The sequence below is a fragment of the Sturnus vulgaris genome, chromosome 2 (assembly GCF_052056855.1).
Source record: "Sturnus vulgaris isolate bStuVul1 chromosome 2, bStuVul1.hap1, whole genome shotgun sequence".
Lineage (NCBI taxonomy): Eukaryota > Metazoa > Chordata > Aves > Passeriformes > Sturnidae > Sturnus > Sturnus vulgaris.
The window spans coordinates 17,777,501-17,795,381 of record NC_142244.1 but is presented as its reverse complement, the minus strand read 5'-3'; the positions used below and the strand labels follow the sequence as shown (position 1 = coordinate 17,795,381).

The 17,881-nt window shown below is 38.6% G+C and overlaps 1 protein-coding gene across 4 annotated transcripts in view; it reads left to right on the top strand.

The window, feature by feature from the left end:
* EPHA6 (EPH receptor A6) overlaps window positions 1-17,881 on the top strand; it is a 369,885-nt gene that overhangs the window by 339,713 nt on the left and 12,291 nt on the right. For all 4 annotated transcript variants that reach the window (XM_088158465.1, XM_014882838.2, XM_088158463.1 and 1 more), the window contains 3 exons: window positions 10,162-10,311; window positions 15,415-15,608; window positions 17,372-17,521. In XM_088158465.1, the coding sequence (XP_088014591.1) occupies window positions 10,162-10,311; window positions 15,415-15,608; window positions 17,372-17,521 (494 nt within the window). The remainder of the gene's footprint in view (window positions 1-10,161; window positions 10,312-15,414; window positions 15,609-17,371; window positions 17,522-17,881) is intronic.

Sequence of the window (17,881 nt, the reverse complement as noted above, 5' to 3'; positions counted from 1 at the left end):
ATTCATCATCCAACAGATGGTTATCCTATTATTCAACAGTTTGCATACTGCCACACTGCAGTGATCTATGGACACTGCCACTGTGTCACTACACCAGATAGAAACATCAGAGAAGCTCTGTTGTGAAGCAGCCCTTGTTTGGACTGAAAACTACTCTTGTATGTTCATTTCTTTGGCATTTTTTTTTTGGTGATACACTTCATCTGTGTTTGTGCAGTTAGTCTGACAACACTGTGCTGCACCTTTTGCTGTCCCTTCTGTGAATCTGTTGGAGATACCTTCCAGGGTCAGAGGAGAGGGAAAAATTTATTTCATTTATTAATTTTCATGAAGCCCTGTATCCTGGTGCTCTGTTATAGACATCAGCTACATTTTCATGCCACACTCACTCTGGTTCTCAGGCTGCCTTCTGCAACCTTTATAACACAGCTTCTGATATTCTGAGAATCTCTCCAGGCACCTTTACAGTACATCCAGCTTCTTCCTGTGCTCTTCCACTTCCCTGGTAAAGTTTAGATCCCTCCCATGCTCCTGTGGCCTCGTGTACCATCAAATGACTCGTAAGCCTTTCAGATCCCAAATATTTGCCAGTTGGGCAACTTGTGTTGTGCCTGAAGTTGTGCAACCTGATGGGGCAGTGAGCTGCTGCCTGGCCCAGAAGTATAGCAGCATCTTGAGCTCTTCCATCAGGAGAAATACTGGGATCTCTCTGCCTTGCTTGGTACTGGTTTTCATTAAACACATGGGAAATAAGCAAGGGATCAGCTGCATATTTGTAGAGGCCCAGTGGTCCCTGAGATCTCTGCAGAGAACTGGCAGACACAAGACAGTGGGAGACCTAAAGTGACATTTCCTAAAGTGACAGCTAGTGAGCAGGTGACAGTGCCAAAAGGGACAGTAGAGACCATGGTGAGGTGATTGGATCTGCCCTTGGACGTCTTTCCTGTCCTGCCTTCTCACCATCCATGCTTTTCAAATTCCCACTGGTTCTGAGCCCCCAGCCTGGGCTTGGCTGGCAGACAGATGTGCTGGGGGTGCTGCTGTGGCTCATGCCTTTCTTTTCTTTGGAAAACCAGCAGGGTGGCACTGGGAGCATTTTGGCCTGTTGTGGGAGAAATGGCTGTTACCATCCTCTCCTCTGCTGAGCCCCACTGCCCTCCCTGCCCTTGGCAAGCCTTCCTTGTCTTTGTCCCTCTGTCCCCAGGTGGCAGGACACAGTGCTCAGTGTTTGACACGTCCCTGCTCCCTGTCATGCTTCTTGATGCATGGCCCTGGACTCAGCTGCTTCGCTTTTATCAGCAGCTGTTCTCCCATCTCCCCTTCCATACATAAACCATATTTTTATGCAGTATGGGCTGATTTAGACATGAAACTTGCATGATTCCCAGCAGTCTGGGAATACTTTTATTCCTTTTTTTTTTTTTTTGCCTAAGTGAAATTATTTATTGCTGATGAAAGATATGATACTAAAATTTTTACGAGATAGTGTTGTGTCTCTGTGGAGCAAACATAAAACCTCCACGTGCTCATCCCCCACTCTCTCAGCACCAAGACTTTTACAGATTCTTCTCCTTAGTTCCCAGTGCTTTCTCCTTTGCTAAAACTTACTAAGAGTAGAATTGTTCATTTCCCTTTGTGAAAAGGTTTGGTCACAAAGGATATCCATAAACACAGATAGAGACATAGGAATGTAGTTATAGAATCAACAACAAAAAACAAATAACTAGTAATCTTTAGTAAGATACCTATCTACAGTTATACTACTTCACGTCAAAGAACACTTCAGATGACTTCCTTTAAAATTAACTTATAAGTTTTTTTTTTAACTGCCTTTTCCCCCAAAATGCTGCTGACAAGGGCATCATCGACTTTTTTTTTTCCAGTGACACTGTTAACCATGCCTTTATATTTCACCTGCAAACAAACTGAGATGATGGGAAGAGAGTAATGGCCTATAACTAAGACAGCTGCAATGCTTGTGAGCTCCAAAGCATGAATCCAAAAGGCAAATAAGCAAGAGATTGCAAGGAGGAATTCCAGATTCTCTGTAATAAGAGAGTGCACATGCTGTGCACAGGATGCATTCTCAGTTTGGGTTATTGAGCTTTCAGTGGTCTGTGGCTCAAAGACTTCTTTAAATCAGAGGCAGGTCTTTGTGTGTAATACCCTTCACAAATATTTCTCCTGTAAGTTTACCTAGTGGCTTTTGGAAAGGTTTGGATTTTTAGAGTCCATGACATCCTGTAGCAATGTGTCTTTTTAAAAAAATTGTTTTGTTAACGATTTTAGTCTGCTTCTTCCCACTTATATTTGATGTACTTTGGATGTATTCTCTCCATCTATTATCTGATCCTTATATTCAGGATTTTATAGACCATTCTTACTTTCTTATATTCTATACCTTTGATCACCTATTCTGTCTGTTAGTTTCAATGTGTCCTTTTGGAATGAGGGATAAAGACTGTGATCAGTAAGCAATATGCAAGAATATCCTAGATTTCAACAATGCTGTGTTTCCTCCTTTTCCTGATTATTTTTACAATTTCATTCCATTTTCCCCTTTACTCTGCTTTTGAATGGGGGTTGATACTGTCACAGAGCCAACTCTGTGCTATAACTACAAGATCTGTCTTGTGGCAGCTTAGTACACTCATGTTATTTGTTATGTAAAGTTAAGATCATTTTATTCTGTGTGCATCACTGTAACACTGAATTTTGTAATGTTTTATCAGTTTGCAATTCAGTATCATAAGGGTCTTTGGCAAATTTTAGTCATAAATCCTCATTCTAAATTTTAGTCATAAATTTTAGTCATAAATCCTCATCATCTTTTACTACCATGAATACCTTTGGATTTCTAGTACAATTTTATATGTTCCCAGTTCAGCCTGTATTATAGATTCTGCATGCACTGCCAGCAGGACATGAGCATTGATCTCTGGGGGATGCCACTCTAAAAACTGACCTTTTCTTTCTGACTGTTTGTTTCCCATCTTTTGGCCAGCTACTTATCCATGAATTGACTGAAACTTAAATAACCAGCAAACTCCTTCAGGATAAAAGGAGAAGTGACCTCACAAAAATGTGAGCAGAAAATGTAATCCATCAGTTACTAAGATATTAATTCTCCTCTGCACTTCTTGATGCAGCTGGAATGAAAACTAAAGTAGTGATACTTGCAGAGTAGCTCAGCCTCACAATAATTCTGATCCATGTGTGGCACTGCAACTCTCAGAAGAAAATCCTAATTTTTGTGGTGTTTCCAACTTGTTTCTGGAATAAACTTTGATGAAGCTCAAGGTAAATAAAATCTCGTGTACCCCAGAGCAAGCTGTATGTTAATTCAGTATCTAGGTTCCTACATTCTCTCTAGGACAGCATCCCAAAGAACAGAATGTGAAAATGTTTACTGGAGACAGTACTATAGCCTATACAGTTAATTTTACATTTTGATCCATTTCAGTTTGTTCTCACTTTCCAAGTTCCCAGATGCTTCTGAGTTTTTAATAGCCACTTCAAATTGTGTGGTATAGAAGGAATTATGGCAGGTTTCAGGAGCAGAGGAATGAATGATCTGGGCATTATGGCAGCACAGAGAGAGGCCACTTGATTCCTGAAACTTGGGAAGTGTTTGCTGTGCATGTCAGCTAGATTCGAGTGTGGAAATCACTAGCTGTGAAATTGTTAATGATGGATAATAACATCCAGTGCTCATGCAGTGCGTGGTAACAGTTCATTTTTGATCCAATAATAAATACTTCATGAAGCCCTGGGCAAGGCAGGGGCATAATTTCAGAGGTGAACCTTCCTCGATGCTTTTAAGAAAAGATAGTGCCTAGTGAGTTCTCTTTTGTTTTCAAATTAAATTTTTTGAGTTTAGAGAAATATATGTGTTTGGTAACTCAGTTCTGCTGGAAGAATGGACCACGTAGCAAATTCCTTTGTTGCAGAGTTGTGCAACGTAAGGCATCCTTCAAATAAGCATCTCAGAACAAAAAAAATCCTTTTCACCTTTTCCATTGACTTTGGTAGGACTCCTGTGTAAGCAGAGTGGACGGGCTGGATGTGCAGATTGAAGGACTCTGGAAGAGTAACTCTCAAGAAATTGGTTATGGCTGTAATGTGAGCTGTGCTGACACAGCTGGCAGATAGCTTGAAATTGATGCTTTTGAAAAGAGAGAAATCTTTGCCAGAAATATTAGTTTCAAGGAAAAATGACATTTTTTTTTTCCTATCATTACTGTCAAATAGTGCTGTAGATTCTAAACTGGATTTGGTAGAGATGCATGCTCCCGATATTTAATTTCAGAAGAGGAAAGGGTTTCTCTGTGATCAAGAGTCAAGCACACAATGCATTCTTAATGCTAAAGAAATGTGAAGTCCCTCTCTCTAAAACAGTATGAGACTCCTTGGCTCCCCCAGTCCCATCATTACCTTTCAAAAAACCAGTCTCAAAAAAGTTTTACAAAATACTTGTGTTTATCTGCCTTTGTACACTTGACTGGTTCTCACCAGGGCTCTGAGGACACCACCAGTCCTCACTAACCTGCCTGGCCCAGAATTAATTTAAAAACTAAACAAATATTTTTAAACTAATATTTCTGGCAAAAGAATCAATCTATTTTCAATGAGCACCTTGCAGATAAAGGCATCCTGTCTAATAAGAAAATATGTATAATCCAGTTAGTTACACAAACAAGAGGCAATGCTATCAACCACTTGTATTTAGGAGTTCTTTGTCACTGTATAAAGTTCCTTCAATTGCCCTGTCAAGAAAATACAAAGGCAGGATAGATGTAAATGGTCAAAAATAATCACTGCCATTTCACTTATGTGGATTTTGAGGGTCAGAACTAAGCATTTTTATCAGCCTTCTTCCTATCTCAGCCCAAGGTAGGATCAGTGCCTCAGCAAGGGGCTGCTGAAGGGCTTTGTTTCAAAGGAAATGAATGCTGCTGCCCCTCCCGATGAGAATCTCCATTATTAGAGAGTGTTTCTGATTTCATAATTCTTTGAATTTCAGCAAAGTCATTTAATATCTTAATTCTTTGATTTTCGAGCTAAAGGATGACAAGGTAGGACATACCTGCCTTGCTGGAGGTTTGCATATATGTGCAGCACTACTCAATCCATCCATCTCATGGCCCTTAGGAAGACAAAATGACAGGATGGTGTGGAGTATTTTGGAGAAGCTCTCTGATACACCTCTGCTGTTTAATGATGATCTGTGGACAGGCATTCTATCTTGTCTGCTTTCATTCTGCCAATTTCTTCAGTGCTGATTCCTTCCACCCATCAAGAGCTTTCCCTCTTTTGGAAGACACAAATAGATGTGCAGTGTAGGGGTTAACAACCACTAAAATTAACATATTCTCAATGCCATAAATAACTTGTTCTTGAAAATTTGAATAGCTAACTTAGGGGGAAAAATCAAGTTCCATATATTTAACTTCTGCATTGTTAATCAGGACATTTAAAAGAAAATTAATATTTTCCCAGAGATTAAAAGCAAATTCAGTCTTTTTGAAAATCGAGGGGTTTATTAATTTCAATTCTGAGGGAAATGAGACTGGTAGAACTAACTGGAATTGGGCATAATGAGCACAAATTCTGAAATGCTTTTGCAGAGCAGTTTTGTTATCTTGCCATGTAGTTTCTCTGATATTTCAATAGACACTTTTCAATAGGCACAACAGAAGACTGTTGATAGTACTGAATAGTTCTAAATTATGATTTGAGGATGTTAAATTCTGACTACTTGTAGCATTGCACATGAAAAATTTGAGCATCAAATAAAAGCATCACTCTAGTAAAGTGGCAGAAGGTTTTTGTATAGAATGATGAATTATGTCCAATATTTAATCTCTTTCATTATTTGTGTGTGTGCCTCTTCACTCTGAAGTTCCTTTTTTCCCCCCTGTTTCTGTCATTGGGTAAAGGAAAAGACAGGTACTCTACTTTTGTCTTGGAAAGTGATTGCACAAATCAGTGACATGGCACATGAAGGAGCAGTAGCTGACAGATGCACAGGAATTCCTGTGCCAGATCACACTAACGGTGCACACAGTTCAGCTCTTTTTCTCCCAGAATTAGACACTTCTAGATACCCGTGCATCTGAATCTCTGATGGGTTTGCACCTCAGCATTTAGGAGAACTGCAGCCAGTGCTGTGACAGTCCCTCTGAAGTGTCTGTCATTCCAGGAAAATGAAGTGTCTGTCATTCCAGAGCGGGCTTTTCCACAGAAACAGGCATTGCTCACACTCTGGGGCACGCTGAGCCTGATGCCCTCACTGGGTTTGCTGCTGTCTGTGCACGGGCAGTAGGAGCTCACACACACCTTGCCTTCAATTTTGTACCTCAGGCTCTCAGTGCTACCACTCCTCACTTTAATCACCTACCAGGGCATGCCAGAAGTTCTGGCCATCTAAAAGGTTTCCTCCTTTGTTTCTTCACATTTATATGGTTAGATTTTTAATTAAAGGGACTGTTAATGCCGCCTGGTTTTAAAGATATGTCTAACATGTAGAATAGAAAAAACAAATCAAACTGGAGAAAGCAAAAACGCAGCTGAGGCCACGCAAGCACTTTTTGTGGTCTGAGCTCAGAGATGGCTTTTTGTGAAGGCTGTCTCTCTTTCATGCATGGCCTGAGGTGAAGAATGAGGAGTTCTGCACCACGGAGCTCCAGTCCTGCCTTTAAACGTGTGGCAAACTGTGCTGTTGCCAGTTCTGCAGGGAAAGCCAGCATGTGTGTAGGTGTGGCTGAGGGGGTAAATTTCATTTCAAAGGTTCATCTCTGAACAGTTCTACAAGCTAAGCAATGTGAATCTAATATTATAATTCCAAGGGGATTCTTATGCTGCGTGGTAAAATTGCTTATTAAATTACAATCACGAAAAAAAATCAGGAGATAGGCTCTGTTCAGCTGGCAGCATACAGGGAAAAAAGGCTGAATTCTAATTATTTGAACAGTGGAGTTAGTGTTATTTCACTGTGAGAAAATAAAATTAGGTTATCTCTGATATCATTATTAATGTATGAGATGAAGCAGAAAAACAATTTGTTTCCTAACACCCATTCTGCCCCTCCTCCCCAACCGCCCCCCCCCCAAAAAAAGAGAATAATCTAAAAGCAAAAAGGGCTTTCTAATGCAGGCAGCTCTGAGAGATCTCATTGCTATGGCAGCAAAATGTAGATGATTTATAAATTATCTTAATTTGAAGGTGAGGCGTTGTGTAAACAGTAAGTATTACATTTATTATTTCCCCAGTTAGATTAAAATATAAAAAGGCATATCCAATATCAGTAACACTGTTTATTACTCTAATCAGAAATGGGAAATATATTTTCAGCCACTCTAAACTTTATGTGTTCTTTTATTATGCATGAGCAGCTATTACTACTGTTCAGTCATACATGTTCCTTAAGGTACTCATATTGCAATCTCCACCTTTTGGATGGCTTTCAAATAAATAAAACAGATTTTTTGCATAAAAATATATTCTGCAACCATAATTAAGTACTGAAATTCACATTTTCATGAATATAGCAACTTCATACATGAGATGAAGCCACTGTAAAAATTATAGAGGTTTTTAGAGCCAGCACAAAAGTGTTTTATTTTACATTACAGCTCTGAACACATCTTATGCCCTTGAACATGAACTGCCTTGAATTTTGTTAAGACTCTGTTCTTCATTCTCATTTTCACACTCAATGAGCCGCTACTGTTTCAGTCCAAAAGGGATCAGTCAGTGAAGCTGTGTCATGAAAGTAGTTATAGAGTCTGATCAGATTCTTTAAAACTCTTTTTTATTTAGCCAGGAGTTTCAAATCTATCTGCAAACGCTGCTCAAGATGTGCCCTCTCTTTTGAGTATAATTTGGGAATACAAAGTCAGATTTATGAAAATGATACAGTGCAAAGATAGTTTTCCTGTTATATTATCCATACTATGTTAATATACACATTAAAAGTAAAATCTGCAAATATCCAAATGCATTTGATTCACGTGTATAATTGTGTGTTTTACCTACAACTAGATATTTAATTATTAACATAAGAATTCCATTAAAATTCAAATAATAATAAACTATTAGTAAAACTCTCCAAAGCAGGAATCTCTCTAAGGATGGAATTGCATAAGCTTGGTGATAAAATATTTAGAAATAAAGAACTAAACCTGATCCAGTAGAAGGGACAAGGCCCATTACTCTGTGGTGTGAAGAGATATTTTTGAAGTATCTTTTACAGTTAGACCCTAGGACTCTCTTTGCTTACATGCATCCTTTTGGTTGAACATCCCAGTGTAAGGTGCACATTTATGGCATTGAATAGCTGATTTTTCCACTACTTCAGGGAGCCTGGCCTTGCACATTCTGTGAAAAGACCACTGAAACCAGACTGAGATCAAGCACCAAGTGCTCTTACCCAATTTCTTTAGGAGGTATAAATAAATATTTCCTGGAGAAGAGACAAGAAATCAGTCTGGCCTTTCCTCAGAGAATATCCTGTTAGAACTCTGTTTTGTCCCCCTGTTTCTTCATTCACATACCCAAAAAGCATTTTTAATTGCTTCTAAAGTGGAACCAGGTACCAGCTGTACCAGGAGGGGACCAAGAGCATCACACACTGCAGTGCTGGTGAGGGCAGGTGGCAGCAGGTGAGGCACAAACTCTTTTGCATCTCTGATGTGCCAGATGGGTGATCTGACTACCAGGAAAATGGATAAATAAAAGGCAGATAGTGGAGGTACTTGGGCAAAATTACAAAAAATACCTTATTAGTGCTTAAAATAATAAGTGATTTACCACATGTGAGGAAGCAAAGGCTTTGAAAAAGCAGGTGCAAAAAATGTAAAAATATCCAAAGGACATCTTGGCCACTGTCATACAACATAAATGTTAACCATGCATTTTCCATCAGCAAGGAGAGCTTGGCTGAGTGGCACATGCCCACAGACACAGAGCTGGATTTTGAGCAATTTACTGATAGAACAAACAGCTTTTCAACCAGCCCAACACAACTCTCAGACAATTTTTTTATACATTCAAAGCAAATTAGCAGAGATTTACATGCTTGTTTTTAACTGTGGCCTCTCTTCATTGCCAAATGGATGTTCTAGTTCATTTCCTCTTTTGTTTCAGTCAGAAATACAATTATTACACTGAGCAGAATCTATTACTGCTTGTTGAAAGCAACTACTGCTGAATGAGCTCAGCTCTACTGACTGCCTCCTCCTACCATCTAGTGGCACCTTCACTATACTGCTTTTCTCTCTCCAAAGAGTTCAGTGGGAATGATAATAAATGTACACTCTTGAAAAGAAAAAAATATACTTTTGAAACGAGCAATGTACCTGGAGAGGAAATACTTTTTTTTTTTTTTTTCTGAGATGGAAAAGTAGTTTTCACACAGAAACTATTTATAAAAGAATAGAAGGGATTCGGTGGTATAAAATACTAATGTCAGAGAAAAATTCTGCACGCTGTGGTCTTGTAAACAGTAAGTCAGATTTGTTGGTTGATTTCTTAATTCTTTTTTTTTTTGGTTGGAGAGCTTGGATTTTAAGTTGTAGGCTGCAGAATGACACTGTTGAATATCCCAAGGAAATGCCTATTTAGGAGCACACTTGGTTTGTTTTCTACCTGGATATTTAAAGAGCACAACAAAAATTAAAATATATCAAATGCAAAGGAAGTGTATAGAACACCTATCGTTTCTTTCCTGATTATGCAATTTTATTAAGAGCTTTCAGTGTTCCATTTTGAAATAGATGTTTCCGTTTCATTCAGGGAAAAAGCTTAAATGTCAATGAACTAGGAATTTAAGGCTTGGGATGTTTTCAATCAAAATGCATGTTCTGATTATTTATATGACTGAACAAACATTAATCATCTCAAATGCTTTCTGTTCTTTGAACTGGGTTGTCTTCACAGAGTGCAGGTATTGGTGAATTAGATTACATATGAAATCAATTTTTTTTTTTAATTCCTTAAAAACGGTGTATTTCTTCCTTTCCAAGCTGACAAGGCAAATTGATGGAAGTCAGAACGTAAAATTTCAGAATCCAGGTGGTTTGGTTTTTTTTCCCCTTTTCTTCTAAAACACGTGTTGTTCTGTATCCTCATCATGTTGACGAGTTTCCACCCTGTGTGCAGGGTGGGAAGATCCCCATCAGGTGGACGGCTCCCGAAGCCATCGCCTACAGGAAGTTCTCCTCTGCCAGCGACGCCTGGAGCTACGGAATTGTCATGTGGGAGGTGATGTCCTACGGAGAGAGGCCCTACTGGGAGATGTCCAACCAGGATGTGAGTACTGCCCACCATTAATCTGCAACTTTTTCAAATGTGTTTTAAAGGTTATTGTCACTCCCTGCCCTGCTTTGCTGTCTCATTCCCTTTCCGGGTGGGAATCTCAATTTAAAAAAAAAAAAAATCCAAATTTTCTTTTAGTATAGTTGAAAGTTTCTTCTAGAAAAAGAAATACGGGAAGGGGGAAATGGTAGGGGTTTTTTTTCTCTACCACAATCTAAATTTTCACAAATTCTCTTGTTTGATGGATCCCTGTGATAGCTCAAACTGGTACACTCAGTCTTCACACCAGCCATCAAGCTCTATGTCAAAATGTGGAGTATCAGCCAAGGCACCTTAACCTCTCTCATATCTGTGCCTAGAATATTCCTGCATTGGTTCTGAAGAATTGACAAGATTTTCCCAGATGGCTGTTTTTACATTGTTGCTAAGTTATTCAGCTCTTCAAATCTGGTTGCTTGTTAAGGCTGATGGGTCATTTGGGGATAAGGATCTGAGAGAGATTTTCATTTTAAAATACAATTTCAACTGTTTCAGGAAGAAAAGGAAAAAACCAACCAAACCCTTTAGAAACAAAAAAAAAGACTCATAAACCTCTCCATTCAGAATATATTAAATAATCAGCTACAGCATGAAGATAGCAATGTTTAATTACTCTTACATCCAAAATAAAAATGTCTGTTAATAAAAAATGATGCTGCAGGTCCTAATGATGCTAATTGCTGGGGGCTTTCCCTGCAGTTCAGCAGTTGCCAGCACAAAGGACTCCTTTTCTCCCACCCACAGGTTTTCAGTGCCAGAATGTGAGCAGTGAGCACCTGTGACCTTCTATATACTATATATATATATTTATATACTATAGTGACTTCAAGTGTCATTGGGAAATTTCAAGTTATTAGACATAATGTAAAACTTCTTTTACTTGATATTGGGACAGTTCTTTTAGTACAATAAATTGCCCTGAATTCACATGAACTTGTTTTGCAGAAATAATAGGACTTTTAAAGGTCAGTGGTACTGTACAGATGGCAGGGAAAACAACAGAGAGGGATGTGTACTAAACAGATTCATAAAAGACACAGGATGCAAACAACAGTTAATGAGGTCTTGCATGGGTATAGTCAGAGGTTCTGCTACATCAAAATGTCTCCTAACATTACCATTAAAACACTTACTGAGTTTGGATCATCATAAAACTCTTCTCTAGATAGCAATTAACATATTTCTTGAATTGGGTGGGTTTTAGTAGATCACCAAAAGTTTTCCAAGTATTAACTCTGCAGAGCCGGGTCTGGTTTGTGGGCTTGAGGCTTTTTTCCCATTCCATCTTACCAATTGCTTTTCTAATTATACAACTTTGGGAAATTAATCACTTTTTAGACCATGGCTAGGTAAGTGATGAAGGCAGCTGATAGGAGGATTTTAAACTGGTACCTGCCAGCTAAATAAAGGTGTTCAGAGACTAAGGCTGCTCACAGGTATCCAGAATGACTCAACACCTCTGCAAATCCAGCACCCTCTGTTTATATTCTCCACCAAGGATTTGGAAGCTGAACTTAAGAAAACAGAGTTGCAAAATGCTTGTCATAAAATTAATACTGTACACGGCATAGTGCAGAGGCTTTAAAATGTTGCTAAGTTTGAGAAATGCTCTTGTTTAAGTAAGTAACCATTTTATTATTGTGGTAAGTCACTTCCAAACTGTGTTGGTGCTGATTAATGCACTTCTTCGATGTGTGGCAGGCACCAGAGGTGTCCATTAATTAGGGCTGCTGCACAGTCTGTCGTGTCTTATTGCTTAATTAATAAACATTAGCCAAGATACTGAACTTTCCAAGGAAACTAGTGTACTGATGAACAGATTGTGCTAAAAGTCTGGCTTGCTAATGCTCATGTGAGGGAAGGAAGATTTATATTCCATGAATTTGGTTTGTAGACCAGCTGTGAGTGAAGTCTACTGGGACACCTGTTAGAGGCCACCATATAAATTAATGCATGTTACAGAGCTGCAGTATTCAAAAAGAAGGGGAAAAAATGAAAAGAATATTTAATGGGTTGTAATTGGTATGCAAGGAAACTACTGTAGCAAACAGAATAAAACTCCTTACACTCCTGAAAGTTTCTTGTAATACTGAAAAAAACCCTTATCCTAATATAGTTCTTTCAACTCAGATATCAAAACACTTGGCAGGCGCCTGGGATTGGCTCTGTACCATGAGGCAGGAGCAGCTGCCTCTCCCTCCTGGTAGATTTTTCAGATGTCAGGAGGACACAGGGACAATGTCCCTCTGGACTCTCTTCTGTCTCAGTCTCATTAAAAAAGCTGTCAGTTAACTTTTGAAAGCAAGAATCTCTGTTACTATTAATAATGAAACTATCAGGAAGATTACAGCTTCATTTTCACATGGCATTTTTGCCAAATGCCAATTATTTTGAAATTGAATGTGTATAAATTTTGTGTAGAAGTCCATAAAATACTGTTCAGACAGTCATAACCAATATTTAATATTAACTCTGTTAATATTCAAACTTCACAGCTATGTCTAACATCAAACAAGCTGTAGCTGTATCCTTCCTGTAGATGCAGATTTCTTGATTGATGTGGTGCTTCATCAGCCTTAAACTGACAAGGGAAAAATGCATTTGAGAGGAGTTAACAAGTAAACTCTTGAAATATTTTATAATATAAAATTTTATATTACTAAGGAAAACTTAATACTTCCCTTTTAGGTGCATGGATGTCTGATTTCTCTGAACAGAGAGAGATGGGTGCTATGCACGTGGCAGAGCAAGAGCTAAAATAAATATATAAATAAATAAGGAACTCAAATGCTCTAATTCTTCCTTTGAGACTTGATTCCCATTGCAGTATGAGACACTTATCACATCTTTACTCTTACTTCTTAGACTCTAAAAATAATACTTGCCTCACAAGGGATACTAATGAGGCAATATTTCCAGTTTATTTTAAAAATGTGCTGGTATTAATGAGAAATTATAATTATCCTAGTACCAGCTGGCATTTCTCTTCATACTGAAATATTCCTTTTGAACAAGAGAGGAAAAAAATGCACTGTGACTTCATTTTCAGAGATGTGTTAAAATAAAGTGTGGAAGAGCAAATATGTCTGGAAAATTATGGTTGCTTTTGGGTTTTTCCTGAATAAATCAATTCAGCAAAACCTCATCAGCCCTCTATTGTTGTGTTGAGCAAATGCTATCTATCTCATAAGAGTAGAGCAGTTTTCCTGTTGCCTTTAAAATAAAATACATTTCATAAATTCCACACTTGCAACAGTCACAGTTAAATGTAAAAATTTTGGTATCTACATTTCTGGGCTGCTAAGGATGGCCTCTGCAGTGGCCAGTACCAGCTAAGATCTGCCCCTCTCTGTCAGGGCTGTTTTATGAACCCATTTCAGACAAACTGCTTGAGATACATTAATAATAAATGTAAAAATAAGTGTGAATAAAATTCCATGCACGTGGCTGAGTTTCGCCCATCCTGAGCCCACAGGGGCATTTTCATCTCTGGGAGGAAAGGTTCTGAAGGGAATATTTCCCTGGAAATGTGATGGTGGCATTCATTTTTCCTGTAACAGCAGCATGTACATTACAGGACCAGGTCACCTGTGTTTTATAAACCAGACAAGCAGCTGTGTGCAGCTACAGAAGCCTCGTTCCATTCTTGCCATGCCATCAAGGGGAGCTCAGGTCCTAACGTGGCTTCCTTACTCTTCTTTTATTTACATAATGCTTGCAGCACAAGCATTAGGCATTGCTGAGCAGAGCCAGCATTAATTCAGAATTCAAATAGAGAACAGGGATATATTCCAGGATAATAAGATTGAATATATTGAAGCCAGAGCTGGTGCTGTAAAACATTGATTTGTTGTAAACAGTTTAATGTAACCCCTTCCAGCTGCATTAATATGTCTGCAGCGTGTACATACATCTGTGTGCAAATGATGAATGACTCCTTGCAGCACACTGGGTGTCAATGCAGCAGGTATGTTCCTCCTAAGTGCACTGTGGGGTTATAAATATTGTGTGCAATCATTTGTACATTAGAAAACATTTAGCATTGGCTGGATTTTTATGTTGGGAGGGTTATGCATGTGTGGTAAGGCTGGTCTTTTTCCTAGCTTCGTTTTTGATCAGCCACTGACTAGCTTTATATTCCTTTTTACACAAAAAAAACCCCTAACTGTGTAATTTGTAACATCATCCTCACTGCTACCACCACTCATTGCAGAATCTCCTGACCTTTCCTTGTGTTTTTTAAATCTTACATAGGATGAATCCATGTAGGCTGTTATGAATCCATGAAGCTTTCCATGGACCTTACCTACTTTTGCTAACTCCTATCAAGCCAGGCTGCTACTCTTCTTTTCAAACAATGTTTTTTGCTACTAAAAATAAGCTTTCCTTCAACTCGGATCAACTGTAATTTTTCACTGTTTCTTTCTGAATTCTTACCAAACACATTTTCTGTATCTGCTGAATCTGAAGGTCTTGCTCACCTTAGGGTAATACCATAATTTTATTAACTTTTATTTAGTCATAAACATGTCAGGCATCCAGGTTTCTGAGGGAGACTGTGCAAAATAACATTGCTGTAACTTGGTGTGGGGAACTGCCAGAATTAATCATGCTCTAAGGATCAGCAGAAACATGTGAATACAAGTAAATTTGTCAGGTGCCACAATGTGTATTTGTGGTGCTTGATTGTATAGGGTATTGCTACACACAAACACTTTGTCAGAATGGAAATATTAGAGCATGGTGGGATGCAGTGGCCACACCAGATGAGTTTGTGACCCCCTGAAGTGGATGAAAATGATGGTGAGTTCTTTATTCCCCTCCTGCTTGCTTAGCTGTTTGCAGAGGATGACCAGTGACCCTAAAAAAGTTCCTACTGTGTTTCATATGCCTAAAAAATATTTCCTGTCTGCTCTGGTCACACCCCTGCCAGTCCTGATTCCCAGAGTGAAGCCTCAGCAATGCATAAAGTGAGGGTGGCTGTGCCATTGATAATTTATGGTTTCTAATTGTCAGTGTTACTCCTGCCTGGTAATCATACCGATTGTATTGCTGTAGGTTATACTGTCCATTGAAGAGGGCTACAGGCTTCCAGCTCCCATGGGCTGCCCAGCTTCTCTTCACCAGCTCATGCTTCACTGCTGGCAGAAGGAGAGGAACCACCGTCCCAAATTCAGTGACATTGTCAACTTCCTGGACAAGCTGATCCGCAACCCCAGCACCCTTCATACCCTAGTGGAGGATGTACTTGTGTAAGACTCTTTTTGGTACATTTCATTTTTTCATAACACATAGTGGCTATCATCTTGTGGTTTAGGGAATTATGTAGAGGTGGGAGAACCACAAAATGTTTGAGTTCATTAAGTCATGCAGGTTCAAATAGTTTTAAGCCCCTTTTAAGGTTTGCTTTATTGTTAATACACTGTTGTACAAGGAGGTCTCTTTCTCAAGCCATGCAGATTATATTAGGCTTTTCTATCATTATTTTTGTCTGAGTTCTGTTTGTGCACTATCTATCCTTAATCTTTGTGAATCTCTTTGTTCTTTATTTGTATGTGTGTGTTCTTCCTACGTGCTTGTTTTCTCCTTGTAATTTTTTTCTCCATTCAACAGCCTCTTTCTCCATCTGACAGTGCTCAAGCAATTTCTGAACTAACTTGGTGTATTATCCTGCAGAAAGTAGCTGTGCCTTAGCTTGCTAAATCTGTATTTGTCTGCAGCAGAATGGCAGCAGTGACCAAGTAAAAGATTATGCATCCCACAACAAATTCTTGATAGTGTTGCCCAGGTTTTTTATTTCCTTTTTCATTAATAATACTTCAGAAATGAATGCACTTTATTGAACTATGATTGACTTGACCTTCTTGGGAAAGGTTTTTCCATTCATTTGAGAATGCTTGATGCAGTTGTTGGGTAACCTTCTGTAGAATCCTAGAGTAATTCAGATGGGAAGGGACCGTGGTAGGTCTTTAATTACAGTTTGTACTTAACAATGTGCTCCTGTCCTTTAGCCTCTCTCTCTATCATTTTGATAGTATGAATGAAAATCACTGTGCTTACTGTATTTGAATATATGTGGGTGAAACTTGGTACATTAAGACATGAGGCTGTGTTGCTTCCTACATTACACATTAAGTCATGTTCCATCAGTAAATGTTGGCTGGCTTTTGCTGTCTAAATTTTCATTTTCAATAAATTGTGTCTTTCTGCTAAAGACTATCATAAAGCTTTTACAAACAGCAGTGTTCATTTTCTGCATTTTGTTCATACTGTTTCTCTCTACAAAATGCATAAAGCCGGTGGAAGTTGTGAGCCCTCCCAAGTGTGGCACACAACAGAAGACAAAATCAATGCCTCAAAATTGCAAATTTTTTTTCCAGCTTTCTGTTTCAGTTGAGATAATATTAGGGAAAAGAACTCAAAAAGAAATGTGACTAAATTAGCTCCTTCAATTTAATTTGCTACTCTATGTAATTCTATGTAAAACAAAGACATCACATTTTATTCTTTTTGCTTCCTTTAAGGGTGAGTTTTAGCTTTTGAGTACTGAAATCAAAGTGTTCTTGTAGCATAATGGTATCACAATGAGGAGCCATCGGGGGTGGGGTGGTTATAGATAAATGTAAAAATTTTTAATTGCATCTTATGCTGAATTTTCATTGTTGTCTACATTGACTACTGTATTAACGAATTATTATAATCCTGGACATGTCGATCTGCAAGGAAACATTCTGTGGAACAAAAATAAGAGCACTGGGAGAGGTCTTTTCCTCAATGTGTTACTGAGCTGCAGTTCTGTATTAAAATTCACTGTTTAAGTAGTGCAGCTTGGCAGACTGACGTGATTTATAAGTTTTAGACAACAAGTTAGAGATTCTCAGTTAAGGTCTGACCTTTACAGCTCAGACTTCTCTCTCATTCCCTCTGCCTTTTAGTAAAAACTATGTCTTCCAGGGTAAATTGGGTGTCATATTTTGTATTGCTTGGTAACCTTTGCATTTTTGTTTGTTTACAGAATGCCAGATTCACCTGGTGAAGTTCCAGAATATCCTTTGTTTGTTTCAGTCAGTGACTGGCTGGATTCCATAAAAATGGGTCAGTATAAAAATAACTTCATGGCAGCAGGTTTCACAACTTTGGATATGGTTTCAAGAATGACTATTGAGTAAGTATGTAATCTATTATCCCTACAGTCACTAATTCATCTGAATTTAGATGCTGCAGACACACGAGTATTGTGGAGTATGGAACAGTGCTTTCATTTCCTTTCCTCCCTCAGCTAACAAAAGACAAATACAGTTATTTACTAAAACAACACAAGAGAAATGTATGATGGAGAGACCCAGAACTGACAGATCCACTCTGTGATCACACCAAACACAAGCAAAGGCCAAGGATGAGCGTGGTTCCTGGGGAATCAGTTTTGATCTAGACCACTGAAGTCAGGGGCAAAAACATTTTCTTACTTCAATATGAATACCATTAAGTCCTTATCAGTCCTCATGAGGAAGCTTTTCCAGCTATC